At 56.8% G+C, this 27456-nt stretch overlaps 2 protein-coding genes across 5 annotated transcripts in view; one reads left to right on the top strand and one right to left on the bottom strand.

The window, feature by feature from the left end:
* Positions 1 to 24353, top strand: part of SZT2 (SZT2 subunit of KICSTOR complex) — a 51094-nt gene extending 26741 nt beyond the window's left edge. For both annotated transcript variants that reach the window (XM_047869871.1, XM_047869872.1), the window contains 48 exons: positions 71 to 235; positions 325 to 529; positions 816 to 931; positions 1042 to 1288; positions 2177 to 2318; positions 2480 to 2572; positions 2724 to 2802; positions 2908 to 3198; positions 3352 to 3493; positions 3680 to 3787; positions 3875 to 3938; positions 4161 to 4346; positions 4693 to 4860; positions 4952 to 5030; positions 5165 to 5236; positions 5419 to 5620; positions 6411 to 6510; positions 7191 to 7320; positions 9086 to 9238; positions 9321 to 9423; positions 9513 to 9618; positions 9705 to 9816; positions 10440 to 10558; positions 10663 to 10827; positions 11080 to 11164; positions 11324 to 11488; positions 11577 to 11744; positions 12103 to 12242; positions 12669 to 12835; positions 12963 to 13060; positions 13152 to 13284; positions 13396 to 13526; positions 13630 to 13730; positions 13804 to 13980; positions 14182 to 14449; positions 14531 to 14610; positions 14698 to 14823; positions 14948 to 15147; positions 17223 to 17313; positions 17459 to 17539; positions 17622 to 17696; positions 20154 to 20367; positions 20773 to 20926; positions 21077 to 21199; positions 21308 to 21713; positions 21843 to 21959; positions 23275 to 23343; positions 23480 to 24353. In XM_047869871.1, the coding sequence (XP_047725827.1) occupies positions 71 to 235; positions 325 to 529; positions 816 to 931; positions 1042 to 1288; positions 2177 to 2318; positions 2480 to 2572; positions 2724 to 2802; positions 2908 to 3198; positions 3352 to 3493; positions 3680 to 3787; positions 3875 to 3938; positions 4161 to 4346; positions 4693 to 4860; positions 4952 to 5030; positions 5165 to 5236; positions 5419 to 5620; positions 6411 to 6510; positions 7191 to 7320; positions 9086 to 9238; positions 9321 to 9423; positions 9513 to 9618; positions 9705 to 9816; positions 10440 to 10558; positions 10663 to 10827; positions 11080 to 11164; positions 11324 to 11488; positions 11577 to 11744; positions 12103 to 12242; positions 12669 to 12835; positions 12963 to 13060; positions 13152 to 13284; positions 13396 to 13526; positions 13630 to 13730; positions 13804 to 13980; positions 14182 to 14449; positions 14531 to 14610; positions 14698 to 14823; positions 14948 to 15147; positions 17223 to 17313; positions 17459 to 17539; positions 17622 to 17696; positions 20154 to 20367; positions 20773 to 20926; positions 21077 to 21199; positions 21308 to 21713; positions 21843 to 21959; positions 23275 to 23343; positions 23480 to 23623 (6860 nt within the window). In that variant the 3' untranslated portion in view covers positions 23624 to 24353. The remainder of the gene's footprint in view (positions 1 to 70; positions 236 to 324; positions 530 to 815; positions 932 to 1041; positions 1289 to 2176; positions 2319 to 2479; positions 2573 to 2723; positions 2803 to 2907; positions 3199 to 3351; positions 3494 to 3679; positions 3788 to 3874; positions 3939 to 4160; positions 4347 to 4692; positions 4861 to 4951; positions 5031 to 5164; positions 5237 to 5418; positions 5621 to 6410; positions 6511 to 7190; positions 7321 to 9085; positions 9239 to 9320; positions 9424 to 9512; positions 9619 to 9704; positions 9817 to 10439; positions 10559 to 10662; positions 10828 to 11079; positions 11165 to 11323; positions 11489 to 11576; positions 11745 to 12102; positions 12243 to 12668; positions 12836 to 12962; positions 13061 to 13151; positions 13285 to 13395; positions 13527 to 13629; positions 13731 to 13803; positions 13981 to 14181; positions 14450 to 14530; positions 14611 to 14697; positions 14824 to 14947; positions 15148 to 17222; positions 17314 to 17458; positions 17540 to 17621; positions 17697 to 20153; positions 20368 to 20772; positions 20927 to 21076; positions 21200 to 21307; positions 21714 to 21842; positions 21960 to 23274; positions 23344 to 23479) is intronic.
* Positions 24346 to 27042, bottom strand: HYI (hydroxypyruvate isomerase (putative)). Of its 3 annotated transcripts, XM_047869880.1 has the most exons (9): positions 26789 to 27042; positions 26588 to 26699; positions 26132 to 26215; positions 25475 to 25589; positions 25219 to 25297; positions 25079 to 25128; positions 24896 to 24965; positions 24627 to 24761; positions 24346 to 24506 (listed from the first exon to the last, which is right to left on the bottom strand). In XM_047869880.1, the coding sequence occupies exons 1-9, from the start codon at positions 26985 to 26987 to the stop codon at positions 24433 to 24435; spliced, it is 918 nt and encodes a 305-aa protein (XP_047725836.1). In that variant the 5' UTR covers positions 26988 to 27042; the 3' UTR covers positions 24346 to 24432. The 3 variants fall into 3 exon arrangements, with proteins under 3 accessions (XP_047725836.1, XP_047725835.1, XP_047725834.1); XM_047869879.1 differs by lacking the exon at positions 26132 to 26215 and having other exon boundaries at positions 24346 to 24532; positions 26789 to 27041; XM_047869878.1 differs by lacking the exon at positions 26132 to 26215 and having other exon boundaries at positions 26789 to 27041.
* Between the last annotated feature and the right edge of the window lie 414 nt (positions 27043 to 27456).

Below are 27456 nucleotides of genomic sequence, written 5' to 3'. Positions count from 1 at the left end.
ATACAAACCCCTCTTCTCCCTCACCAGCCCACCAGGCAGCTCTAACTTATGTCTCTCTTTTCGTCTTCAGATGTCCAACATCTGGCTGCCTGTGGCCTGGAGGGACCCTCTCAAGAGGAGACAAAGCCTAAGTTTGGGGATGGGAGCGGGGCCCCCAGCCTGAAAGACCTGGGAGGAACTGGGGTGAGGGCTACAAAGGCCCAGGTTCCCACACTCAGCGTCACTCCAGCTGGAGGTAAGGCGGCTGACTCTGAAGTCGGTTAAGCAGGAGCAGGATTGGGAACAAATAGAAGGCTTGGAGACCATGTGACCCTCTTCCCACAGACACTGCCCAGATTCCAGGAGACCTAAGCCCACCTTTCCGTCGGGACTTACAGGCTTACGCCGGGCGTCAGGCTCCACAGACAGAGAGTGCAGATGGTCCCCGGACCCGGTGTCCTGTTTACGTCTATAGCTGTGCCCTAGAAGCACTGAAGGAGCAAATGGTTGGCCTGCAGCCCCCTCAGGCACCCCGAGACCTCATCTTCCGGTGAGTACCCTCAAGGTCCTCCCCCAACCGTGGCTGCCAGCCAAGGCTCATGACCATAGTCCAGGGCACGGACAGACAGGCTGACCATCAGTGGTCAGAACTCAGTTTCTTAGCCAGGTCCTGCCAGCCCCTTTCTCAGCTTCCTTCAGCAAATCAAGTGAACTTGCTGGGCCGTGAATATATTCAGTAGAGGTGTACCGACCCTCCAGTGGAGTGTGGGTAGACGGCGAGTCAGAGATGTCACTAAGGAGAGCTGGCCAAGCTCTCTCTTTGCTCCCATTCCTAGGACTCAGTTTCTCGACCAGCCCTCCCCATCCTCAGTCTGGATGGAGCCCAGGCACAAGGAGGCAGCCAATCATTGTGCCTTGCTACAGGAGCACGCACAGCGATGCTACGTCCGTGGTGAGGAGGGGGCCGCCTGAGGGAGCCTCAGGAAGGAGTGGGGCTTCGCAGGATTACGGGGATGGGAACTGGAGAGGCCATTCTGGTCGTGGCCCCTTCCTCTTCCTCAGGACTGTTCCGGAGTTTGCAGCAAGCACAGAGCGTCACCTCACAGGACTTGCTGATAGCGGTAGATGCCTGCGAGGAGCTACTACAAGAAGTAGACATCACCCCTTTCCTGCTTGCACTGTGTGGCCACATTCGGGTTTTGCCTCAGGCACCCCCAAGCCCTGGGCCTCTTAGCCCTGGGCCTTTCAGCAGCAGCATCGAGGAGGGCCCCGAGCCTCGGGAACGAGCTGTCCTGGCTTCTGAGTCCAGGTTAGGATTGTCCCTTAGTGATGTGTCCGGGGTGCACAAAGGTCCTGTAAACAGAGACCTTCCCGTCTGGGGGAATGGCCATGCACGATCGTGCCCACACACCGAGGAGGCAGTTGCTTCATCGCTGGCTTCCTGCTCCCACCCATTTGGCATAGACCCGAGTCTCCTCCCCGTCTCTTCTGTTCTGGTGTGGAGTATTGAGCTGGGTTACGAGTAGGGAGTTGCCACTCGCCATCAGTGAAAGTAGAAGCTTGTTCTGAGGATGCTCACACAATAGTAATACTCTCTGGAACTACCTGTGAGTTTCGCAGAGTGTTGCCCTCACTGCTGAGTCCCCAGCTCACCTCGGGCCCAGCAGGTCCCTGAAGGGAAAAAGGCAAGCAGGCAGACGGCTGTGTCTGGCACCTGCCATCCTGCCGTGCCTGCCGCATATTAGCATCGGGGAAGCAGCAGACACAGAGGGAGGAGTGTGCTGATGACACCCAGGTCTGCACTCCAGCCAGTTCCCTGTCTGGAGCCCTAGATCCCCCACCTTTCATGCCCCGAAATCAGTGCATCTTCTTCCCACCAGACCTTGCTTCTCCACCTGTTCTCCTTCTGTGGTGAGTGAGATCACCCTCCACCCAGTGGTCTAAGTCAGAAAACTGGGAGTCACCTGTACTCATTCCTCTGCGTCACAGCAATGTCCGGTCGTTAACAAACATGGAGGTTCGAGCCAAAATAGGTCGGCTTGTTCTCCTCGCCTCTTCCGCTGCCCGTGCCATTGTGCTGAGCACGCTTGCTAGAGACAGGTGTGGGCTGCGCCTAGTAGGGAAGCAGCCTCCTCTAGGGCTCGCTGATTCTTAACACCTCCTTAACACACCCTTCACCCCCTCCCTGACCACTCAGCATAGAGACTGAGGACCTCAGCGAGCCTGAGTTTCAGAGCAGCCGTGTCCCTGGGATTCCAGACCCTAGCCTGGAGATCTCTCTGACAGACGTCTGCCAGCTCCGAGGAGAGGCACATGATGCCCTTCATAGCCTCATCCAGGTGGGACGCTTGGTGAGGGCAGAAGAGGGGTGGAGCCCTGCCTGCACCAGGCGCAGTGTTCTCTCCTGGGGTGGGGGTATGTAGCTGTCTATTCTAAGGTAGGGGATAGTGTTCTGCTGAGGGCTGGCTGACATAACAGCCTCTTTCTAACCCCAAAACAGGAGAAGTTCCTGGAGATCAGTGGTCTCTACTTCCGCACAGTGCCCTCCAATCCCCACTACTTCTTCTATTGCCCTCCATCCAGCAGGCGAGAGGTGAGCGGCTTCCTCCCTTCCTCTCTCGTACCCCCGACCTGTAGCCCAGAGGCCCCACTGGGCCCACCCAGGTCCTCTTGACGCTTGGCTCCCTGGGGTCCAGATGTGGCTCTTGTCCTGCGTTGGATAAAGCTCTCTTTGTTTTGTTCAGGATGAGGGCCCCCGGGACACAGTAGACAGAAAAGTCAGTGACCTGGAGTTTTCAGAGGCTGAACTCCTAGGAGAAGAAGGTGTGTGGACAATGGATAGAGATGAGAAGGCTGCTTAAAGCCAGGATTCAGGGCCCTCCACTGCCAGCCTCTCTCATTAACCACACGACATGCATCCACGTCTAGGAGACACAGGCTGCTGTGTGGTCACTGAGAGTGACCCAGAGCTAGAGGTGGAGTATCGTGAGAGCCGTGAACCAGACCTGGGGCCAGCTGGGCTCGACTCTGCCTCGCTGTCAGATGCGGACACTGTGAACCCTGATGAAGACTCCTTCAGTATCCTGGGGGGTGATTCGCCTACCGGGCCTGAGGGCCTGGTACATGACCTGCCACCTCTCTTCCTGCACCTCACGTGCTCCGTGCGGCTGCGTGGGCAGCACAGCTCAGTACCTGTGTGCAGCCTGCCCACCTGCCTGGGTGAGTTTGGGGTGCCCAAGGGAAGGCCACAGGTCCCAGTACAGCCTGCCTGCCTGTCTGTCTGTGGGTGGACGTTAACTCATTAGCACTGAGAACTTGAAGTCTGTGCTTGTCCCCAGGCTCCAGCAACCCCTGACTCTCCCCCTCTCCCAGGCCAGGTCCTTTCCAGTCTGGAGGGCCCCCCCATTGGAGGCCGCGTGCCCCTGAGGGACCTCAGTATTACGCTGGACGTCTTTGTGCTGACATTGCCTCTGGAAGTGGAGCTTCCCCCGACCTCGGACCCTCAGCACCACCGGTGTGGCAGCAAGTCTCATGGGGGGATCTGGGGCCTTGTTTGGGTAGGGGCCCTTTAAAGGAATCTAGAGGTACTTGAGGGCTCTAGGACCCCTTAAAGAGTCAAGAAAGGAGTGCTAAGGAAGCTCTAGGAGGAGAGTAGCTGCCGTGGCTGCTGATCTTTGACCTTCGCTCCCACTCTATTCAGGTCCACATCTGAAAGCAGTGCTTCCTTCCCACGATCCCCAGGGCAGCCATCATCTTTAAGGTCGGATGATGGCCTGGGGCCCCCAATGCCACCCCCAGAAGAAGACAGGTACTTCCCTTTGTCTCTCTCAGAGTTCCTCACTTCCTGTCAGTTTTGTTTTCTGGAAACCAACATCTAAACCTTTCTTCCACTTAGGCACCCTGGACTGTCCAATTTGGCCACACCCCACAGACTGGCTATTGAGACCACCATGAGTGAGGTGAGGGCCTTCCCTCCCCCAGCCTAACTGACAGCCCCTCAGCACTGTAACCGATACCCTCTCCCTCATATGAGTAAGCTAAGGCGCCCCTTTATTCTGGGATCAGAGTAGGGCTGCCCTCAATCTGTGAGGCAGAGTACCTTCTAGTCTGGGAGTGAGGTGATGTGCCAGGCAGCGAGGGAGGTGCCCTTGGCCACTCCCCTGATCGCTCTCTGACTGTAGATCCACTGGTTGCTGGAGGACGAGATGGTAGCGGCCCTCCGAAGAGGGGGCATCCCCCAGAGCCCTACCCTGCACCGTGCAGCTGCCCACATCCATAGCTCTCCTGGACGCTCCACCTGCCTTCGCCAGACCCTGCCACTGAGTTTTGTGTTTGGGCCAGAACGTTCCCTCACACAATTCAAGGAGGTATGCTACCCTCAGAACACCCCCTGGTCATCCTGGGGCCCATTCTTCCCTGGACTCCAGATACGGAAGTAGACTGGCCTCCCTCCAGAACAGCCTCCTCACCACACTGTCCCTCACCCCATGCCTGGGAAGGGTGGGAAGAGACCCGGCTCCCCTCCTTGCCACTAGGCCTGTTGAACCTTAGGCAATTCGCTGAACCTCTGTATACCTCAGCAATGGGGATGCCAGTGTCTGCTTTACCAGATGATTGTGGGGGTCTGCTGAGGAAGCGGGGGGTTGGAGGGGGAGGGCGTGAATAGGGAGGGCTGCCCCTTCCTAAACTGTGACCTTGGCTCCTGCTCCCCAGGAGTTCCGCCGCCTTCACCTCCCTGGCCACATTCTTCTTGAGGATCCTGACAGTGGCTTCTTCTTTGTGGCAGTTGGCCAACAGCCAGGAGGGTCCCAAGGGGAGCTCCCTTCAGCAGCCTGGGCTTGGCACAGCCATGAGGACAAGGCCGAAGGCATCGAAGTGGAGGTGAGCCTTTCCTGGGATGACCTGGGAATGGAGGGGGTGGAGGTGGGTGTGTGGGGCCTGTATTCAGTCCTGACTTTCTGCCTAACCTTAGGCCCTGACAGCCAGCCCCCAAGCCCCTGGCTCCCCAGAGGGTTCTGATGGCACGCCCCTCCTCAGCCTGCCACAGGGAGGTAAGAGAAGACTTGGGCAACAAAGTCTGGGGGCTAGGACCAGGGACTTGCAGATCCCTGGCCCTGCTTCCATTTTCAGAGGGTGGTCCTAAACAGGATCACTAGACGTTCCAGGATTTTCCTTCTCTTCCCAGGGAGACAGCCTGGGCCTAGCCGGGGGCTGAGCCTTATGTCCAGTCAGGGCAGTGTGGACTCTGACCACCTAGGTAAGCCGGGGCGATGGGCGGAGGGCTCTGAGCTGATAGGAAGCAGACTCAGGGCTGTGCAGCAGAAGGACTGGGCAGGGGGCATCAGAAAGGACTAACATGGAAGGGCCCATCAAGCCTGATATGCCCGGAGGCTCAGATGAGCCAAAGGACGGGGCTGAACTTCGGCACATTTGAAACAGGTTATGATGGTGGCAGCAGTGGCTCAGACAGCGAGGGCCCCAATGAGACCCTGGGGGAGAAGCCTCCCTTCACGTTGCGGACCCCACCTGGGCAGGCACCTCCACAGCCTTCACTCTCAGGCCTCCCTGGGCCCTGCCTGCCTGACTTCTGGCTCATCGTCCGCATACTACAGGATCGTGTAGAAGTGTATGCACATGCGCGGTAAGTAGGGTCCTGCGCCTGACTCTGAGGTTAGCTGCTTTCCCCTGGTCCCACAACACTCCTCTTCGATATCAAAGGTAAAACTTGGGACTGAGGGTTTGTATTCTAAGGCTGGGGGGTCCTGACCACTTCCCACAGCCTATATATAGCAAAGCAGGTTACTCTTTGCTTTCCTAACAGAGGTAAAAAGCTGGTAGGATTTGGGCTCCTCGTCAAGCATTAAGAGCGTCTACAGTTCAGAGCAGCTTCAGAAGTTGATATGGGAATAATAGGTAATATTTCACAAGTGCTTATTATGCAGCAGACAGTGTTCTAAGTGTTCTACCTGGATCAGCTCCTTTCATCTATGAAATAGTCCTCGAAAGTATTATTCTCCTTATGGCATGGATGACAAAACTCAAGCACAGAGGAATTAAATACTTGCCTAAGGTCACAGTAAAGGGCAGAGCCAGAATTCACAGGTAGGCCTCTGGTTAAATATGGCTCTCATCACAGAGTGGAGGGGGTTTGAGAAGGGAAGACCGCCATTCTGATCAAGATTGGAGAATGGAGAAGAGGTGCACTGTGTGAAGGAAGCCTTGGGGTTGGTGTGCTGCCCACGTGAGGGCTGACAAAGCAAGCGTGGAGCCTATGCTGCCATAATTGCTACCGAGAATTCTGTTTCTCCTCTTTCCCAGCATTTGCTTCTCTTTGTCCAGTCCTACTCCCTTTTCGTGATTTCTCTTGGCCTCAGCTCTCAAGCTCCCCACCCCCACCCCAGAAGTGTGTCTGATCCATCCCTCCCCTCTAGGAGCCTGATTCGGGAGGATGGGGGACCAGGCACCGAGTGTCGCCACCTGCAGCAGCTCCTGGTGAGGCGAGTTGGGGAGATCTGCAGGGAGGTCAACCAGGTAAGGGACGGCTGGGGGCAGGGCTCTCTAGGCACGGGACACTGTTCAGATGAGGAAGGAGTTTTCAGGAACTTGACCTTCACAGGCTCTTGATCCATCTTGGCCATTTTCTTTGACACCTGGTTACCGGGGTACTATTACTCCACGGACTCTACAAACTGGGAACGCTCCCTCACTCGTCCCAGTAACGCGGGTTACTCTCCCAGACCCTGACTATGAGCTGTCCCTTCTAGTTGCACTGTGCCAGTGTTAGGGATATAATAGTGAACTGCACAGGGAAAATTCTCTGGAGCTTGTGTCAAGTGGGGCAGAGAGGCATTGAACAACTGAATTGTATGAATTGTATCCATTACAATTGTGAAGAATTAGGAGAGCAAATGACAGTCTTGACCTTCTGAAGTGTCAGGGGAAGAGTTGATTTTTAAGCTGAGACCTGAAGGATGGGGAACACGTTCTGGCAAAGAAGAGGGATGAGTTCTAACGGGGGTTCAGAGCCCAGTGACTATGGGGCACATCTCTGACCCCCCACCCTGACCCCCACCCCAGTGATTACTGATGCTCTGCTGACCACTGACCCCCAGTAATAACAGGCATCAGCTCTGGCCTTTGATCACCCCTGACCACCACCACCAATTTATGAGAAATATTTCGGTTCCCTCATACCTGGCTCCTTCTCCCAGCGACTGCTTCTGCAGGACCTCCATGACAGTCACGTGTGTAACTCTCTTCTGGTGGCCGAGAGTGAAGAAGATCTATGGCGCAGCGAGACCCCCTTCCACTCCCGTCAGCGGGCACCGCTGCCCAGTGATGGTGAGACCCCACCCAGGAGCCTCCCTCACGGGCTGCTGCCCTCTCTGTATCCATTCTTGGGTGAAAAGACAAGGGCGGAGGCACCGTGACCTGGTCACCAGTGCCAGGAGAGCAGGGAGGATAGGTCAGAAAAGGATTGCTGAGTTGGGCTCTTGAAGAGTTCCTCTGTATTGTCAGTGAAAGTAGTTTCAGCAGGGAGGTGGGACTAGGAACCAGAGAAACAGAAGCGAAGATAATTACACAGCCGGAGCAGAAAATAGCTACTCATTCAAGTGGCGGAGACTAGAGGAAGATGGGAGGCAACGGAGGAACTTGATAGTGAGGTAGAGACTCGCACATTTATGTTCCACAGGGAAAGAGCCAGTAGAGAAGGAAAGGTTGAAGAATACAGGAGAAAAGGGACTGTGGAAGGGGCACCGGCTGTGACCTGTCTTCCTGAGGGCGTGCCTCTGCCTGGCCCCACCTTCTTTTCCAAAATGACCATCTTTCCCCTTTGGGTAACAGACAGGGCCGAAGAATGGAGTGAGGGAGTGTGGACTTATAGGCCAAGTCACAGGGGGGAGAAGGGCAGAGGGGAGGAGCCTAAGGCCCAGTAGGAGGATGTGTCTTCCAGTTGGCTGTCCCTCCAGACAGGCAGGTACGAGATCCCTTTGGGATTCCTCAGATTTCTGGTCATGGTTGGGAAACATGGTAATTCTCGAGATGCTAATTGAAGTCTTGACACTTCTGCAGTCTTCTCTTACTCCTGATGACCTCTCACCCCAGCTCAGACGGGAAAGCCACATCATGGCATTCCTTTGCAGTTCTCCCTTCTGGTATAAAAGTAAAATCAGACCGCTTCCTAATTTTAACATTCTCCACAAGTCTGTGGGCAAATGTCCCTAACAGTCCTGGACACTGCGTCTCTCTGGACATCCTGAGATGTGCTCCATATCAAAGCAGAAGTCCCCTAATTAGCGGACTTCCCAGGGAGTTGATGGCATCTTCTACAAATTGAGCATGAGCCAGGACAGCCGAGTACTTTTGCTTCAAAATGACTTCTAGCAGCCTGAGATGTAAGACCAGTTGGAGCCCAGAGATGGCTGCTCCTCGTTATAGTCTCTCCGTGTGGTTTTGCCGAAGGTCTTAGCAACCAGCATTCCATTTCAAACTCTGCAGCCCCCTGTGTGGCCCGTACACCGCTCACACCCGGCAGCAGCTTCTCTGAGAAACCAAATCGCCACCTTGGCCCTACTGGGACGTTCCGCATCAACCTGGGAACCTGGCAGGGGTCCGACGAGGCATTGGACCGTGTCCTTGGGCTCTTGCATTGTGTCCTACCACCCTAGGGGTTCCCTGGGATAGCTGTCCTCCAGAGCATTTTCCCTGACTCTGCTGTGAGCGTGTGTCAGCACTCACATCCTCTCCGTTCTAACGGGGTTCTTGTTGCCACTCCCTGTGAGCACACAGATGGATTATAACATGTTCTAGTATAACACAGTCAGAGTGTCTTGGCATTATCTTTGGGATTTTCCTGTGCTCTGCCTTACCTGACGCCTCTTCTTAGCTCCTTCTCCACACCTCCCGAGAGCCTCTGTGCTGCCACCTGGCTTCCCAAGAGCATGGTCCTGCCTTGTTGCCCAGAATGACCGTCTTGCCCCTGCGGGCTAATAGACAGGGCCAAGGAGTCCTGGGGAGTGAGGACAAGTAGGCAGTTCATTAGTGTGAAGTAGCAAGGGCAGAGGGCCGTGTCCCGCTTCTGATCCAGTGTCTCCCTTCTCCCCAGATTACGCTGCTGACGAGAGTTGTACACCCCGAGGGTACCTAGCAGCCACCATGCAGTTTGTCCCTGGCCATTTCTCCTGTGACGTTGTGTGGAAAACCGTGATTCGAGTCCATTCGCGCCTGAAAATGGGGCCCAGCATGGGGGTCTCTCGGGGTGTGTGATGGGCATGAGAGGGCAGGTGGAGTGGGAGGGAATGTGGAGAGGGGAGCGTCCTGAGCCCCTGTTACTCGCACAGCCATCCAGGCCCTGCGCTCTGTGCTCAATGCCTTCTCTGTGGTGAACCGGAAGAATATGTTTGTCTATCAGGAACGAGCAACGAAGGCTGTGTACTACCTGAGGTATGTGGGTCCTGGGAAGACAGGGCAAAGCATGGATCAAGGACGGAGGCAGAGGAGGTATGTCCAAAGACTCTGCCTCTCTTTTCCAGACTCCTGGAGACGTCCTGCAGTGAGCGGCCTTGGGAAGGTGATGCCCTGCCCCCCTCCCTAGCTCTGTCCCGAAGCCAGGAGCCCATCTACTCTGAGGAAGCCTCGGCATGTATCACCCCCATATCCTGGTGCCCTGTGCTCCCCTCATACTCTACCCCCTGGAGCCGAGCCCTGACCAAGTTTCCCTGCAGGGTCCTCGTTCCCCCCTGGACATGGCTTCTAGCCGCGGTTCAGATGCTGCTCGTCCTGTGGGCCAGGTGGACAGGCATATCCAGCTGCTCGTGCATGGCGTAGGACAGGCAGGTACGCACTGTGAGGAGGGGGCAGGAGTGTAACCAGATGAGGTTCCGGAATTCTCCGAGACTTCCTTTGGTACTTTCCCACTCTAGCTCATGCCGTGCTCTGGGTTTCCCTCATGCCAGAGCTGGGTGGGACAGACAGACTCCGGTGATGTTTAGAGAGTAGGCCCTGTAGCTGAATGAAATGCAGCTTGGGGAAGAGAAACCGTTAAAGGTGATATCAGGTATCTAGCCTGGGTGACTATGTGTAGATGGTGTTCTATTGATAGGTCTGGGGCGAAGGTGATGGGTTCGGTTTGGGATATGCTGAGCATGGGGTATCCAGTAGGTGACTGGGTGTTCCAGCTGATATTTATAGCTGGTTTCACGTGTACCAGGTCTTGGGCTAAGACTGTTACATATGAGGTAGATATTATTTTTCCCATCTTATGGATGAGGACACTGAGGCTTTGAGAGGTGAGACTCACTTGTCCACAGTTACACAGTAAACTAGAACTTGGCAGCTCTAGAAACTAGTGCTGGCTGCCTCCAGTGTGTGGGGGAATGTTCAAGGCTGGGGTTTAAGGGCCGTACTGGGGGTTGCTGGATCCTCGGTCAGTGTCTCCACCTTACCATGGCTGTGTCAAGGTCCCGAGATTACAGATGAGCTGGTACGGGTTCTGCGTCGGCGCCTGGACGAGGCCACGCTGGATGTCATCACAGTCATGCTGGTTCGGAACTGCAAGCTGACACCGGCTGATGTGGAGGTCAGCTCCCTCCCAGCCTCCAACATCCCTCCAAGGCTCGGGTATAGGGACCATCTCCGCTGTACCCTCTCCGTGCAGCTCTGACTCCCGTTCCCACTCTGCAGTTCATCCAGCCCCCCGGAAGTCTCCCCTCAGAAGTGCTGCATCTGGCCCTGCCTGCCTCCTGCAGGCCCTGGCTTCCTGCCCTGGCCTGGTACCTGCGGCAGAACTTGCTTATCTTCCTGCACTCTCCCAAGTACACGGACAGCAACAGCCGGAACCACTTCCAGGTGAGGTTTCAGTCCCTCCCGTGCACAGATGCCCCCACTCACCCCCTTGCCGTTGTAACCGTTTTCTACAGGTGTCACGTGCTTACCTTTGCCCGTGCACCTGTATACACCCATGCCTCCCCCACCCCCTGCACCTTTATTGTCTTCCTGTGCTCCCGGGTGCGCCTGTCTGCCATCCCCCACTGTGGACACCACCCCCTGATGGCTTCTGTCCATCCGCTTAGTCTTAGTGCTCTGTGCTTGTCTCCCCAGCACCCGCTCCCACCGCAGGGCGGCCTCCCTGACTTGGACATCTACTTGTATAACAAGCCTGGCGGACAGGGCACCGGGGGCAAAGGTACGAGGCAGGCCTGTGCCACTGCTGACTGTGGGAAAGCCTTTCTTGTCTTGTGGCTGACAGGGCCTTTTCCAGCCTTGCAGCTCAGGGCGATCCAGAGGGGGGCGACAGGATGTCTGGAGGTCTCAGACCTGAGCCTTCCTGTGGATTTCTACCCAGGGGTTGCCTGCATCACTCTAGCCTTCGTGGATGAAGGGGGGAACCCCATCTCAATGGCATCATGGCCCCCCTCCTCTCCGGGGCCCCTAGACCCACTGCAAGAGGAGGAATTTGAGCAGCTGACCCAGGTCACCCGCTGCCCGATCGTGCCAGACAGTTCTTCAGGTGGGGCAGCTTGGTCAGAGGAGGGGGTGTATAGTTAATGCTCTGGGAACAAGAGGCACCACCAGGTCACCTCCATTCTTTCCTTCAGCTCAGAATGGGGCCCCACGGCTTCGACTGGATGTGTGGGAGAAGGGGAACATCAGTATCGTACAGCTAGAGGAGAAGCTCCGAGGAGCAGCTCGCCAGGCCCTGGCTGATGGCATTATGGAGCTGCGGCTGCTGCCAGCCTCGCTGTGTACAGAGGACACATCTCCAGGTACATGGGGTCCAGAGAACACCCCAGGCCCCGGGAAGACAGTGGTAGCTGGTGAGATTGCAAAGATGGGGGTCCAGGAAGGCATCACAGAGGCTCCCTCCAAAATACAGATTCACGGTTGTCCTTTATCTTCCCTGCATCAGCAAGGTGACACGCCAGCAAAATGCACACATGCAGTTGGTCACCCACTTAGAGAGGGATATCTGCTCACAAACGTGTGGCTATCAGTTGCACATACTGTCATTCACTAACAGGTAGAGTAAGGGACAAGTCACTCTCATACCTGTCTTGGGGCTAGGTTGTCGGAAATAGGGATTGACCGTCAGTGACAGGCTTCTGTAATGTCTGATGTCCGCAGGAAGTCTCAGGAGCGGGTCGTTGGAAACCAAGAGCCCTGCGGGCCGAGCTAGCACCTTTCCCCCTGGCCCTGGCCCTGGCCCTGGGGAGCCTGTGACTCCCCCCAGCAAGGCTGGCCGGCGTAGCTTCTGGGATATGCTGGTAATGGGAGGATGGGAAGAAGTGGTGAAGTTGGCATCTACCTTCTTGCCTGCTTCCTAGCCCCCCTACCTTCCCCTGCAGACCTCGCCCAAGGTCACCTGTCATATAAACGATCCTGTCGTTAGGGGTTTGCAGAATGTGGCGGGTTCTCTCTGATGTAGAGAGCCTCAGCTTATCAAGTGCCTTCGCTTCCCTTTTTCTTACGGGGCCCTCACAGCAGCCTGCAGGATAAGTAGGGCTTTTCCCAACGTGGGTGCCGAAGCTCAGGAAAGCTGAGTAGTCTGCCCAAAGCTCCTTAGTGAGCCTGCAGCAACGCCAGGGCCTGCACGAAGCCCTCCAGGCTCTTGTTACTTTTCCACGATGCCCCCATCCTTCATGCCATCCCCCTTCCCGACGGCTTTTCCTCATTCACTGCCTTGCCCCCAGAGTAAAACAGAATGTGGGGACTTGGGTTCCCCCAAAACAACGGATGACATTGTCCTGGATCGGCCAGAAGACACCCGGGGCCGGAGGCGTCACAAAACTGAAAGTGTTCGGACTCCAGGTGGAACTGAGCGGGCACCGGGCCCAGATTCTGGAGCCCAGAGACAAAGGTGTGTGTGTGTTGTGGTGTCCTGTTGTGTCATGGGAGGGTGTGAAGTCACAGGTGAGTATCGAGTTTGTGTAAACACACTCGTGTGACATATGGATGTGAGGGTCTCACTCCTACTGTGTCTTCAGACGCCGGACCACACAGCTAGAAGAGGGCGAGGTGGGGACCCTGCAGCCTGTGTTTGCTCGTGTGACTCAGCGCTGGATGGAGTTTATGGTTCAGATCGGTGAGACCCTAGGCCCCCCTCCCCTGTACTCAACCCCATGGCCTGGTCCCCATCCTGCAGCCCCATCATGACTTCTCTGCACTGGTTCCAGGTTGTGCCTCAGTGTCCAGAAGCTCCACCCACATGGTGTCCCGATTCCTCCTTCCATCTGTCCTTTCTGAGTTCACTGCTCTTGTTACCTCCATGGCTGGAGACACCAGCGTCCGTGTCTTTGAGCAGCATTTGTGAGTTTGGGGTCTCATGGAGGCTGAGCTAGGGCAGGTGGGGGCTAGGCCTGGGAGGTGGTGGCCAGAGAATAGGGCCACGGGTGGTCTGCTTTCTGTCCCTCCCTCCAGGGGTTCAGAGCCTGAGATCTTCAGTCCTTGCTCCCTTGGACAACTGGGCCCAACCCCACGCCCAGCAGCTGAGAGACATCTGCTGCTTCTGGGCAGGAACTTCTTGCAGTGGAGAAGACCAACCCAGCAGGGTGAGGGCATGGCCTAGTGGGGGTGAGTTCAGATAGCTGTGGGGGCAGGGTGGGCTCAAGGGGATCTGCCCCCAGACCCCTATCGAGCCGCTTTCCCCTCTAGCCGCCAAGGCCATGCAGCGCTTCGAGCCAGGAGGTGATGGGAGCTCCGGGCGAAGTGCTCCCCGGCAGAGGTTCCTGCTGTTGGAGGTCATGGACAAGAAGGTAGATGTGGGGCCAGCGGCTGGGTCTGAGAAGGGGTTCGGTGATCTCCCTGACCCTGGCCCCTGACTTCCAGCTGCAGCTGCTGACCTACAACTGGGCTCCAGACCTGGGAGCGGCATTGGGCCGAGCGCTGGTTCGCCTCGTGCAGTGGCAGAACTCACGTGCCCATCTCATCTTCTGCCTCCTCAGCCAGAAGCTTGGGCTCTTCCATCATTACGGCCAGTTGGACTTCCCGGTGCGGGATGAAAAGGTGCCCGTTGCTTGGGCCCCCTCCTCTAGTTCTGGTTCCTGAGGGATTAGTTCAAGGAAGTGCCAGTCCGAGAGCAGGGGAGAGGGGACAGACTGAGGGCAGAGGTAGTGGGGAGGGTGAGTCTGAGAAAGGAGGCCATGGGGTGGGTGAGAGGATCTGAGGGCAAAGGCCATGAACCCATTGTGACACTGTCTCTCTCAGGAGCCAAACCCATTTCTGCTGCCAACCATGGAAGCAGAGACCCTCATCCGGAGTGCAAGCCCCCCTCTGAGCCGTGAACAGGGCCGGCTGAGTGCATCCTCTCGGGGTGGGGGCCCCCTTCCCCTGGACACATTCCCCTTCGATGAGGCCTTGCGGGATATCACAGCTGCCCGCCCCAGCTCCTCACTCGGTCCTGTGCCCAGACCCCCTGATCCCGTCACCTACCATGGACAACAGTTCCTGGAGATCAAGATGGCCGAGCGCAGAGGTGAGGGCACTGGGCCGGGCAGAATGTGGGAGAGAGAGGGCTGACAGCTCCCGGGCCGTTACCAATGCCTGCAACCCCCAGAGCTGGAGCGCCAGATGAAGATGGAGAACCTGTTCGTGACCTGGCAGCAGCGTTCTGCCCCTGCCAGCATGCCCATCAGTGTGAGTGGCCCGAGCCCGTGCCCTCCGTGAGCATCCTGTGACCCTCTCCTGGCCACCGTTCTGGTATTCAATGCCCCATGTCCCCAGGCTGCGGAGCTGGAGACCCTGAAGCAGTCGTCCCGCCTGGTGCATTACTGTGCGACAGCCCTGCTCTTCGACCCGGCTGCCTGGCTGCACGGGCCCCCAGAGACCTCTGGGCCCCCCGAGGGCCAGGTGAGGCTGGGGACTCCTGGGCTTCTCCCACGGGACCTCCGTTTACCTGCAGTGCCCTCCATTCCTCCCCCACTGTGGTGTGTTTGACGGCGGCTAGAGCCTCCCTTAATCTCCACTCCCACAGCGGCGCCATCGCCCCGAGTCAGGCTCCGGGAGCCGCGAGGCCCCCGCAGGCTGCGAGCCCTCAGATGTGCCTCCGCCAGGTGCCCGTGAGGAGCCTTGGCTGAAGGAGCTGAGCTTGGCTTTCCTGCAGCAGTACGTGCAGTATCTGCAGAGCATGGGCTTTGTGCTGGTGCCGCTGCGGCCCCCCTCACCCGCCCGCAGGTGAGCCCGTCTCTTCCTTCCCCACCCCACCCCCCTGCTCCCCTCCGCCGTGGGCCAGGCCCCACACACCCTTGCTCTCTTCACACGGGTCCCGTTGGAACAACTGGGTTCTCGTGCACGTTCATCCCACTGGGCTGAACACATGCATGAGGATCTTGGACGCTTTCGTGCAGGCCTCCCGCATGTCGTCTAAACCTCGCGGCCACGTTTGTACACGGAGCCGTGTACATCCTCACAGGGTTCATGCCCGCTTACGTCTTTTTGCTTACGTGCCGGTGTACAACCACGCATGTGAAGCTCCCAGGCTTCTGAATCTGGGCTTACTGATTCCTGGCCAGATACTGCATGGGCCTCTCCTGGTATTTCACATGCTTCGTGGCCCAGGAAGCCCTTCGTGGCCCCAGGAAGCTAGCGGTCTCTCTCAACAGGGAACCCTGTGTCTGGCCTGCTCGTGGGCAGTTGTGACAGGCCTGAGTCTTGGCAAGTAGGCAGCTCTTCTGTCATCACCTTTCCTCTCCCCAGAGCACATGAAACATCCACAGCCACCTTCCCTGTTCTGTGTCAAATCTCAAATCCCCGTTTCCGTGGCCCCTGCTTTATGTTCGTCTCAACATCTGGGCCTCCAGAGTCTGCGTTCCCAGCCCCTTCCCAGTGGCCATGGGAACGTATCTCTTCACATGGCACGGTTACTTTTGGGTCTCCACGTTTGTGAGTTTATCAAGGTGTTCTCTCCCTCCTCTCTGTTTTTAAGCTGGTAAGTTGTACTTCCTTCCTCAAGACACCACTTGGCCCAGAAAGCCAATTCCAACTCCTTAGCATTTCTGAAACCAGCGTTCCAGCTGCCAGGCCTCCCTTGCTCTTCCAGGCATTAGGAGGAGAGGACAGGCCTGCGCCTCTGGGACCTCACCCCTCTCGTTTCTGGGTGACAGGGACTGAGCAGGAGCTCTGCTTGCTGTCTAGACAGGTCCCCCTAAAGGAGTGTCTCTGAGAGACTTTAGTGTCCGTACTTCCCATTCAGTGAAGCTCTTCCCGAAACTCTGGATTCCCTTTTTTTTTTTTTTTTTTTTTTAAATTTTTTTTAATGTTTATTCATTTTTGCGAGAGAGAGAGAATGTGAGCGGGGGAGGAGCAGAGAGAGAGGGAGACACAGAATCTGAAGCAGGCTCCAGGCTCTGAGCTGTCAGCGTAGAGCCCGACACGGGGCTCAGTCTCACAAACCATGAGATCGTGACCTGACCCGAAGTCGGACGCTTAACCGACTGAGCCACCCAGGCGCCCCTGGATTCCTTTTTAAAACAAAAGACACTGGGTTGAAAAATACATTTCTAGAGCAAAATTTATTGTCAGGCCTTCCTTTCTCATCAGTCTTTAACCATTTCCAATCGCTGCCTAAGTCTTGTCCCAATTTCCTTGAGGATTAAATGAGACGCTGCTTTTCCCCAGAGGCTTTGACACTCCCCACCCCAGCAAGAACTCTGGCAGTTTATAGCTCCTGAAGTGATGAGTGTGTCCCACTGGTCCCTTCCCTGCTTCTCTGCTCCCCTTGCCTCTGAGTTGAGCAGACCTATGGGACACTGAAGCTGCCGTTTCTTAGTCAAAAAAAAAAGCCTTTTCCCTCTCAGCAAAAGTGCCTAACTACGGCCTCAAGCATGTGCTTGAATTTTCCTCCTGAAATCTTAGATGTGCATCAGCCTCTCCGTCCCCCTGCTCCCACTGCCCCCAGTACGCACACTCCATCTCTCATCACGGTGTCTCCCCACAGTCCCAGCAGCCTCTCTCGCACCCTCACCTGACCCTCCTTCTCTCACTGGTAGAGCGAGGCCTGCTGTCCCCCTCCCCACGGAGTACTCCTCTGGCTTCCCCTGACCACAGCAGCTGCTGTGGAGAGAATCCTGCCCCACGCTCTAGACCTGAACTCTGGTCTCGGCCACTTACCTGACACAGGAGCCCAGGCAGCTCCATCCCCTCTCTGGCCCTGTTTCCACCCCTGCTCGCCCGTGAAATGGATTCTAGGTGTGCAGGCCATACCGCCTTACCCACTGGCCTGCCTTATCCTCTTGTTCTGTTTCCTACAGCACCAGCCGGCTGCGGGCCATGGCTGTCCTTGGAACAGAGGGGCGTGGCTCCTTCTCCTGCCCTAAAACCAAGACTGACGGGAGCCCCAAGGTAATGCATCATTGTGTACCTTCACTGACAGTGAAACCCATGAGGCCCCAGACCCAAGCTAGCATCCCTGATCCTCCCCTGCTGGTTCGAGGCTGGTGAATCTCCAACCCCTGCCCCTGAACCCCAGTTTTTCTCCTTTCTTTAGAGCACTGGCTCTCCAGTCACCACCTACCACCTACAGAGGGCACTGCCCGGGGGCATCATCCTCATGGAGCTGGCTTTTCAGGTGAGCAGGAGGAGCACTGAGTAGGGAGAGCCAGATCCATCTGTCTCTTGCCCTCCTGACCTCATCTTCACCCTCTCTCCAGGGCTGTTACTTCTGTGTCAAACAGTTCGCCCTAGAATGTTCCCGAATCCCCATGGGGCAAGCTGTCAACTCTCAGGTATGTGGTAGGAACAGAGGGAATAGGGGGTCTCGGGCATACTCAGCGCATCCCCAGTGTGCTGTGGCCAGTAAGAGGAACACAGATAGTCTGGCCCAGTGGTGATCTGTTGCTGTGGGCTGGCCAAGTCAGTGGTCATTCTGGTGCCATGACTGGGTCATCCACCCATCAGTGTCACTGTGTCGATGGCCCAGAGCTGTTATTCAACCATAGCACTGGAGGCAGAAGGCAGTCCAGCACCGTGGCTGGTCTGGCACTGACAGGAGCCTGGCACTGTGGTTAAGCCATAACCAGAGATGGTCAGGTAGCACATTTGAACATAGTGGGTAACCTGACACATGGGTAGGCCAGTGCCAAGGGCAGTCCTGGCCTAATCTAGAGCTGGAGACAGCCAGACTTTGTCAGTGTCATCACTAACACTTAGAATGAGGACCAGAGTTCCCAGCCACACAGCATACCCCTGGCCCTTAGTTGTTATTTACATCCCTGTCGGCCTCAGGGCAGAGCCCTATACCGATGAGGGCCGCACAACTCAGGAGTGCTCAGAATGAGTCAAAGGATTGAGTGAGGTCAGGGACCTAAAGCCCTCTGTACTTGAGTTAGTTCAGCTCCTTCAGGTCATCAGGCATGTCATGTGAGGGCCTGTACCTTCTCTGTGCCTCTCATCTAGTTTGAGATCAAGGTCTGACTGGGCCTAGTCAGACTCCTCATATCTGGAATGCTCACGTCCAGCCCATAGATGGTTGCCTTTGACTTGAGTGTGGATCCCTAGTCCACTCATCACAAGATAAGGTGACCTAGAAAAGCGTGGGGACTTTATGTGCAGGAACCTACCTGGGCCAGAGCGCTATGAAGGGAGCTCTGGACGAGCAGGTACGCTGTCCGTGTAGTGCTGTACTGGCAGGGAAGACCCACCTCCGTGACTCTCTCGAGCTTCTTGAAGTCCTTGTGGCTTCTCTGCCCCTGATTTCCATCCAATTTGGCTCGCTTTGCCCCTACTTGTGTAATCTCTGACCCTACTTAGATTTGTAAATTGTTTTATTGTTGCTGTTGTTTATTAAGTGTGGAGTATGTGCTCAGTGGAGAGTTTTCCTCCTGCTGCACACTTGAGGAAACCGATGTGCATGGATATTAAGTAATTGCCTGGGCACATGCCAGTTGGTGGCAGTACTGGGGTTGGAATCTAGGTCTGTGGGACGTGAGCCCTAAGGTAACACATCATCGTGTGCCTTCCTAACAGTGAAATCAGTGATGTCCCAGACACCAGTGTCCCCGAGCCTTCCTTTCTTCCTCTTCCCCTCCTCCGTGAGCATCCTGTGACATTTCTTTGGCCGCCTCTCTGGTGCTCATGATAATCATAGTCCTTGGTTATTTCAGTTTATCACAAGCTCTCTAGCTTTACAAAGACCTTTACGTTATATTCATGTACATGAGGAAACTAAGGCTGAGAGACCATGACTCAGCCAAGATCACACAGCTCCCCTGGCCCCTAGGCTGTCACTTCTTTGACAGCCAGTTATTTCCTTTCCTAGTAACTCCTGTGCCCAGTGCTTCTGATGGAATGGTCGTGTAGATTCTGCCATCCCAGCACCGCAGATCCAGCCGCTAACACTCTCAGTGATGGTGATTTCCACCAAGAGAAGCACCAGCTCTGTGTCTCTGCCTTCCTTCCTTCCTCCGTTTGTGGTTCATTCATTCGCAGATCAATTAGAGGAGGCCTACCCTGGCCTAGCCTTCGCAGGATATCCCAGATGAAGCTTTACGATTGAGTAGGAGTTAGCCACATTTGGGGAGCAGGGAGAGCAGCATTCCAGGCAGAGAGAACAAGCAGTTACAAAAGTGTGAAGAGAATGTATGATGTACTGGGAAGAGCGGTGCTTTGATGGAAGGTAAAGCTGGAGAGATGGGAGGGGCCGGGAAAGACTTTCTAATAGTAAATTACACACCTGGCCTACCCGGATCACCCTGTTTAAAACTGCAGCAGCTTTACTAGATTTTCCACAACCCCACCTTCTAGCGTACTGCCTCCTCATTTATTCTGCCTAACAGTTATCATCTTACCTACCCACTTACTAGAACGGGAGCTCTTGAAGGTAGGGTTTGCTTGTTTCCCGCTGTATCCCCAGCACCCGGAACAGTACCTAGTAAGACACTGAACAAGTATTTTTTGCGTCAGTGAATCTGCCATAGACTTTATTGGAATCTGGGATAGAGTGAAAAGGCCCATCTATCAAAATGGTCGTGGTTTCACATCAACAGAGTCACGATACTGTATGAAACAGGGGACGTAATGAGGAGGGCTCCCCATAGAAGTTACTCCGGCAGACGGGGTTCCCCCAGGCCCACAGCAACAGGGTGAATCTTGAACTTCCTCTTCCCATGGAAGAGGGAGAGAAATGGGAATGTGCTGGGCCGTGTGCCGTATCCTGACCCAGTCCCCTGCCGCCACCTCCCCAGCTGTCCATGCTGTTCACTGAGGAATGTGACAAGGTGCGGGACCTGATGCACGTGCACTCATTCAGCTACGACTTCCACCTGCGCCTGGTGCACCAACACGTCCTGGGCGCCCACCTAGTGCTGCGACATGGCTACCACCTCACCACCTTCCTGCGACACTTCCTGGCCCACCACCCTGACGGGCCCCACTTTGGTCGTAATCACATTTACCAAGGTCTGTGCCCAAGGGCAAGCCAGTGAACCAGAAATAGACCACAGGGTGTCTCCAAGCCAGGGCCGATGGGACCACTTCCTGGGGCCAGACCTAGTCTCTGCACCTCCTGTCCTGTATTGTTAATTGCCTCAGGTCACTTGGACCCTGTCCCCATGTGTCTGGTTTGTGTCTTTATCTTAAGTTCTTCACGCTGTTTCATATCAAAGTTTAGATCCTGTGTCATGTGTACCCTGCCCTCTGTCTCTCCCGAGCCACTTTTGTCCCATCTCAATGTTCCACAGGAGCTCCCCAGAAAAACAGAGCCAGGCCACTTGTCGATCAGAGCCTTAGGGACTTCTAACCTCCTGCCCCACCCATGCAGTGTGTCTGTCCCAGGCTCAGCATCTCCTGTAACTTGCCCCTCAGGGACCCTGGAGCTTTCCACACCACTCATTGCTGCCCACCAGCTGTATAACTACGTGGCCGACCATGCCAGCTCCTACCACATGAAGCCATTGCGGATGGCGCGGCCAGGAGGCCCAGAACATAATGAATATGCCCTGGTATCAGCGTGGCACAGGTAGAGTGGCAAGGGGGCACCAGCATGTGATCTGGTGAAGCCGAGGTCGAGGCCATCCTGGCAGTAGGGAGACAGAGTCTCGAGCAGCAGGGAGGGGGTTGGCTTCATTAGAACCTCAGTGTTGGCATCTCACCCACCCTCACTGTACAGCTCTGGCTCCTACCTGGACTCTGAGGGACTTCGTCACCAGGATGACTTTGATGTGTCTCTGCTTGTGTGTCACTGTGCTGCACCCTTTGAAGAGCAAGGAGAAGCTGAGCGGCACGTTCTGCGGTCAGCAGATCCCCCACCTTGACTGTGCTCGTTGTCTAGCTCCCCTGTGCCCTTGCTCTGAGCGTCTCCTGTTGCGATCACCACATTCCTACCCCTCCCGCCCCCCAGGCTGCAGTTCTTCGTGGTGCTCACCAGCCAACGAGAGCTCTTCCCCAGGCTCACTGCCGACTTGCGCCGGTTCCGGAAGCCACCCAGACTGCCCCCTGAGCCGGAAACTCCCGGGAGCTCAGCTGGTAGCCCCGGGGAGGCCTCAGGGCTTGGCCTGGCCTCTGGACCAGCTCCCCTGTTCCCCCCATTGGCTACGGAGGTGGGCGTGGCACGGGCACGGCTGGCTCAGCTGGTCCGGCTGGCTGGAGGGCACTGCCGCCGGGACACCCTCTGGAAGCGCCTCTTTTTGCTGGAGCCTCCAGGGCCTGACCGGCTACGGCTAGGGGGGCGCCTGGCCCTGGCTGAGCTGGAGGAGCTACTAGAAGCAGTCCATGCCAAATCCATCGGGGACATTGACCCCCAGCTGGTAAGCAGCTGTGGATTCTAGAAGGGGCTGGTTTGGATACTAGGAATCCTACCAGCAGCCAGGGTAGAGGGTGCAGAGGTCTCAGGTGGCTCTGGGACAGCAGATCCAGCCCCATGGACCTTCCCCTAGGACTGCTTCCTGTCTATGACGGTCTCCTGGTACCAGAGCCTGATCAAGGTTCTCCTAAGCCGTTTTCCTCAGAGCTGTCGCCATTTCCAGAGCCCAGACTTGGGAACTCAGTACCTGGTAAGTCTCCCTGATCCTCCCCTGAAAGGGGAGACACGGCAGAAGTCCTCATCAGAGAGATGACAGGTGTCCCCCTGAAGGAGCCCCAGCCTGCCTGAACAAGGTCTGCTCTGGAAAGAGGCCTAGATGAAATGGGACTACCCGGATCCATGTAAAACCCTTTGAGCACTTAACCCTCAACATGGGATTCGTGAGAACAGCCTAGAGCTCTGTCCTCAAAAGCCCACAAAAACACAAACCTTTGGCTAGAGATCCCGAGGGCCAAGCTCTGGAACTTCATCAGTGGTTGGTCTTAGGGGCAGGAATCCCAGAAAGGACCTCTGGAGCTTTAAAGCCCCATTACCCAAAGTGTGGTGCTCAGGCCGGCAGCGGCAGTGGCACCTGGGAGCTTGCCAGAATGCAAACTCAGGCCCCACCCCAGACTCAGAGTGTGCCTCCTAGCCCGATACCCAGGGGCATGTGAGAGACTAAAAGCACTGCCTGGGCCAGGTAGAAAAGGGTTCACGAGAGCATGGGAATTAAGAGACTGAAGAGGTGGGCCTGACAAAAGCAGTGGTTCTGGGGAGGAGACGTGCAGAAGAGGGCTTCAAAAGTAGGAGTTGGTCTGTAGAGAGGGGTCCTGCAACCCTGCTTGTGGAGAAGGGTAGTTTCAGGGTGGGAAGGGGCATCTTTGGATATGGACGTGAGTTGGTCTAGCTGCAGTTGTGCAGGGGGTGTGAGCAGATGGGGTGCTTCTGTGGGTGGTGGGAGCGCTGAAGCAGGAGCAGCCTTGGGGGACGGGTGACAAGTGGAGTCTGAAGTCGTGAGGCCCTCCCAGGACCATATTCTAGAAGGCATATGGATGCCAGGAACTGGAGCCCAGGAGGGAGACCTGGGCAGCATCTACACGAACTGAAGCGTGGGAGTAGAAGGAATCACGTGGAAGGGATTGCAGAGCTGAGCATAGGGACAGACAGACGTAAGTCCCAGGGGAGGTCAAAGAGATACGAGACTCAGGACAGGAGGCAAGGAGGGGTCATGTCAAGTGTAGAGAACTCTCCTTCATTGATATACTTCGGCTTTGTGCGTGGCCTCTCGGTAGATGACCTCTGAAACAGACTTCCTGTCAGGCTGACTGGGAGTCAGTGAGGACGAGGACTGAGGTTCAGTTTAGAGACAAGGTCCTGGGTGACTGTGGAATGCGGGTGGGCGCAGGTTTGGTGATGGACACAGGCCTTCCTCAAATGGGTCCCACTTCCAGAATGCCCTCAGGGAAGAGGGATGCTGCCTCAGGTGACAGACCTCACTCCCCACCTCACTTTGTCTTTCATTGCAGGTTGTGCTGAATCAGAAGTTCACAGACTGTTTTGTGCTGGTGTTTCTGGATTCCCACTTGGGAAAGACGGTGAGCACAGGGGGGAGGGGCTTTGCGTCAGCCCAGTGGGAGGCTCTGCCCGGAGCCTGCTGAGGCTGGGGAGCCCTGCCCCCGGTACCCACTCTGCCCTCCACTCACCATGGCACCCCCACCATGTTCCCCACAGTCTCTGACAGTGGTTTTCCGAGAGCCCTTCCCGGTGCAGCCCCAGGACAGTGAGAGCCCTCCTGCCCAGCTGGTCTCCACCTACCACCACCTAGAGTCCGTCATCAACACAGCTTGCTTCACCCTCTGGACCCGCCTCCTGTGAGGCCCAGACCAGTGAATGTCATCCTTACTCAAACCATGGATCTGTGAGACTGTCCACTTGAAGCAGGACTAACCAGCCCTTCTGGGCCCAGACACTGACAGACACCGAAGGCTTTGTGACTAGATCTCAGAGGTCTGAGTCGCAGCCTAGCAGTAGGAGCTGCCCCGCTGAGCACCTGCCAGGGTGACCGGCCCAGGGCTCCAGAGGGTCAGGTCAGTTCCCTGAGGTGCCCATCTCCTCTCAGGCCCCTGAACCCTCCCCGGAAAGGGACTCCACCTGCCTGCTGCCCTGGTGGAGTCCCAGGAATTCACACCAGGTGCCAAGCACTCACCCCTGAGAGCTCCTCTGCCTGAATGCTGCCTCCCAAGTCTTTGATTGCTTTCAGCCTCCCTGCATTTTGAGCCCTCTGGTCTTCATTTCCCACGTGAACATCATCGCCGAACATTGTTGTTGAGATAATGACAACTTGGTTCCCATCCCAGCTCTGCTTCTGAAGCCCCTGTGACCACAGGCAAGCCCCATTGCTCTCGGACTCGTGGTTTCTGGTGTGTTAACGAAGAGGTGGGCTCGAAAACCCCCATCTCCACAGCGACACTGGCACAACGGACTGGAGGACTTGAGTGTGAGCTGTACGTCCCTTCTCAACAGGAGGGAAGTAACCCAGGGAGACAGAAGTTTAGACACCGTGTGTCCTCCCCCCAACCCAATAACACACAGAGGAAAACGTTCAGCAGGTGGTCTTTTAATTCAGGAGATTTGGGATGCTTGGTGCACTGTCCCACAGAGGCAGGTGGGTACCGGGCAGGACCTCACTGGCCAGCCTGTGGGCGGCCCCGCCTATCCCAGTAGGAACGAAGCCAGTTCAGGCCCTCTGCTGTGTCTCCTGAGGAGAGAGGGAGGCCGTGGCATCTCGACCCGTGGGGAGAAAAACAGCCATGTCTGCTACCTATCCCTCAGAGCTCCGTTCCCCAGCCCTAGGCCTGGAGCCCCAGCACCCCCTCACCTTGAGGCTGGTACTCGCAGCCCACAAAGCCCTTGTAGCCTTCATCCTCCAGCAGTTGGAATAGATAGGGGAAGTTCAGCTCTCCAGGGCTGTCAGGTTCCCCCCGGCCCGGGACCTGTGCCACCTGCACGTGCCCTGGAGACAGATGTGGGCAGATGTGGGGCCCACGCTCCAGCTGGGGCCAGAGGGACAGATGCGAGGGTCTGAAGGGGTGGGAGGATAGAGGGAGTAACACAGCAGACAACGAGGAGCCAAGAGACCCCTCTCACCAACAAGGGGTAGGAACTCCCGGATGTTTCCTGTCAGGTTGCCATCCATGATCTGCCAGTGGAATATGTCCTGTGTAGAGATTACTACAGTCAGAGGCCCTGCAGGGCCCTTTCCCTCACCCCATTCTTCCCAGATGTGGAGAACACGGGCCTTCTGTGAAGCACTCCCTTTCGTCCACTCACCATCTGTAACTGGAGGTTGGGTCTTCCGACCTTCTGTAAGATGGCTGCCGCTGGGAGAGAAAGCGGGGAGGGGGCCGTGAGACACAAGGAGAGCACAAGGATCACACAGGACTGGAGGGGGCACAGGGCTGCAGTCCTACCCTGCTGGGGCGTGTCCAGGAAGTACCGAGGGTCAGTGCTGCGGGTATTGATGGGCTCCAGCAGTCCCACGAGGCTCTCCTAGCATCATGGTGGACCCGTGTCCCATCAGTCAGTCACTGGTGAAGCCCCTCCCCGTTCCCTGTGAGCTGGGCTAGTGCCCGGCCTTGTGCCTCATCTGTTCTGCCCATCGTGTGCCCCCTCTGCACACATGGGCATTCGTGTAAGCATCGTGTGTTCGTTTGTTCTTGGTCTCACCTGAGCCAAAACCCCAGCCGCGTGCCTCAGGTTCTCCAGAAAAACTGTCTCCATTTCACTCCTGACTGCTGCTCGGTCAGCACCCTGGGGTACTCGGCCAGCCATCAGGTGAATCCTGGGGGGAGACAGCACTGGTGGGGGCTGGGGAGTCTGTCCTGGAAGCAGGGCCCTCCTTTGGCTCCCTGTGGGCATCTCCCCTGCTGGTGATCTATCACCTGGCAGTGATGCCCTCGGGCACCCTCACACTCCATGGTCAGCCTGAGGCCATGCCCTTCCCCAGATACCTTCTGAGAGACACCCCATCTTCCTGCTTCAGAGACCTCTCACTCGGCTCTCCCTGTCCATCTCCTTTCCAGTGGTCCTCTCCTCAGGCTGTAAACATGTGTCAGCCTCCCTTTCTAGAAATTATTTTGACGCTTTCCCATGAGTATTCCATGTTGCTTGTCTCCACTTCCTGCATCTGCTCCTTAGATTCTTCCCATCTGCTTTCTGCCCCCACCACTCGCCAGTAATGACCCGTTTCCAGTTCCACTTCAGCCCATTTGCACTCGGTGGGATGTGTTTATTTGATCAACCCCATGGTGTGCCTTCTACCTCCTCCTGTTACCACCTGATCTTTCTCGGCCACACTCAACTCCAAAAGGTCGCATTTCCAACCTTAGGAATTCTGCTGAGCAAACGAAGCCTTCCCTGGTCTCTCTTCGCTGCATCCTCGCCTCCAGTGCTCCTTCCATCAAGACCCTGTTCAACATCACTACCTGTAAGAAGCTTCCTCTGATCCCAGACAGGTGCCTACTCTGCTCCCACAGCTGCCATGAACTGACCCTTCCTCAACTGGATCTCTGTATGTTTACCTGGCTACCTCCCTGGTCAGACAGCCCCCAGCACAGGATCCCAGGATGAAAGAGTAGCAAACAGGAGAACCGCACACGACAGATAAAATCCAAAGGCAACTGACAAAGGACCAGGACTGAAGGAGTGGAAAGGCCAGTGCGCTCGGACTCCGAGCTCTCTGACCTGGCGTCCTGTTCTCCCAGACCCCAAACGTGGGGCAGGGTCTGGGAGGAGACAGGGCAAGAAGGGGAGGGGGTGGAGGAGAAGAGCGTAGGATACCTGGGACAGCCCAGAGCCTTGGCGTACAGCACCGCCTGCTCCAGCCCCTCTCCGAAGGCCGCTTGCCTCCCGGGAACGGCCCCCAGCCCCATCTCCCCTTTCTCTCGGTCCCCTGAGGAGAGAACGGGGGTCAGCTGCGGCTAGCGTCCCCAGCGCTCCCGTCCCCCCCGACCGCCGCCCCGGTTCGGCCCCGCGGCGCACCGGGGGGCGTGTTGATCAGCACCAGCCGCAGGCCCGCTTCCCGCGCCGCGCGTGCCAGCGCCTCGGGCGACTCCGAGTACGGCCAGGCGACCTCGGCGGCCTCGAAGCCCGAGCTGCCCGCCGCCCGGAGCCGCGCGGGGAGGCCGGGGAGCTCGGGGAACAGCCACGACACGTTGGCCGAGAAGCGGAGCGGAGCCATAGCGGTCAGGGGACACGCTCGCGGGGCAGAGTCCGGGGCCGGAAGGCGGAAGCGGGCGGGGCGGGGCGGGGCGGGCGCGTGTCTGGAGGCCGACCGAGCGGGGGCGCGCTGGCGCCGCGAGCCGAGCCACCAGCCCTCCGCGCCTGCCTTTTCAGGTTAGAAAAGCAGCGAGGGGGGAAAGTCCGCGGATGGTCCAGAAAAGTGACGTTTTTCGAGACCGGAGAAGGGGAAAGGCGAGGAAAGGCGGGGAGAGGCGAGAGGGCCGAGCAGAAGGAGCTGGGTCCGGGCGTGGGCGGGACAGCCCCCCAACCGCGCGGGGCAGGCGGGGCCTGGGACTCCTGGGCCGAGAGCCGGCGGAGAGGGGCGAGAGAGCCCAGTGAAATTCGAGAAACGTGAGCTTTAGCAAAGACTTAGTATTTTCCCTCATTATAAACACTGTATCTGTTCTTTACGCAGTGTTTGAGGGCTA

This window comes from Prionailurus viverrinus, chromosome C1 (genome assembly GCF_022837055.1).
Source record: "Prionailurus viverrinus isolate Anna chromosome C1, UM_Priviv_1.0, whole genome shotgun sequence".
Taxonomy (NCBI): Eukaryota; Metazoa; Chordata; class Mammalia; order Carnivora; family Felidae; genus Prionailurus; species Prionailurus viverrinus.
This window is presented reverse-complemented; position numbering and strand designations above follow the sequence as displayed.

Excerpts from the sequence above, each read along its gene's own strand:
- HYI (XM_047869880.1), bottom strand. The coding sequence starts at position 26,987 with ATGGCTCCGCTCCGCTTCTCGGCCAACGTGTCGTGGCTGTTCCCCGAG. Across the intron at positions 25,590-26,131 it reads TGCTCAGCAGAATTCCTAAG|GATTCACCTGATGGCTGGCC; the intron begins GTTGGAAATGCG and ends GTCTCCCCCCAG. Across the intron at positions 24,507-24,626 it reads CTGCGAGTACCAGCCTCAAG|GAGACACAGCAGAGGGCCTG; the intron begins GTGAGGGGGTGC and ends CTCTCTCCTCAG.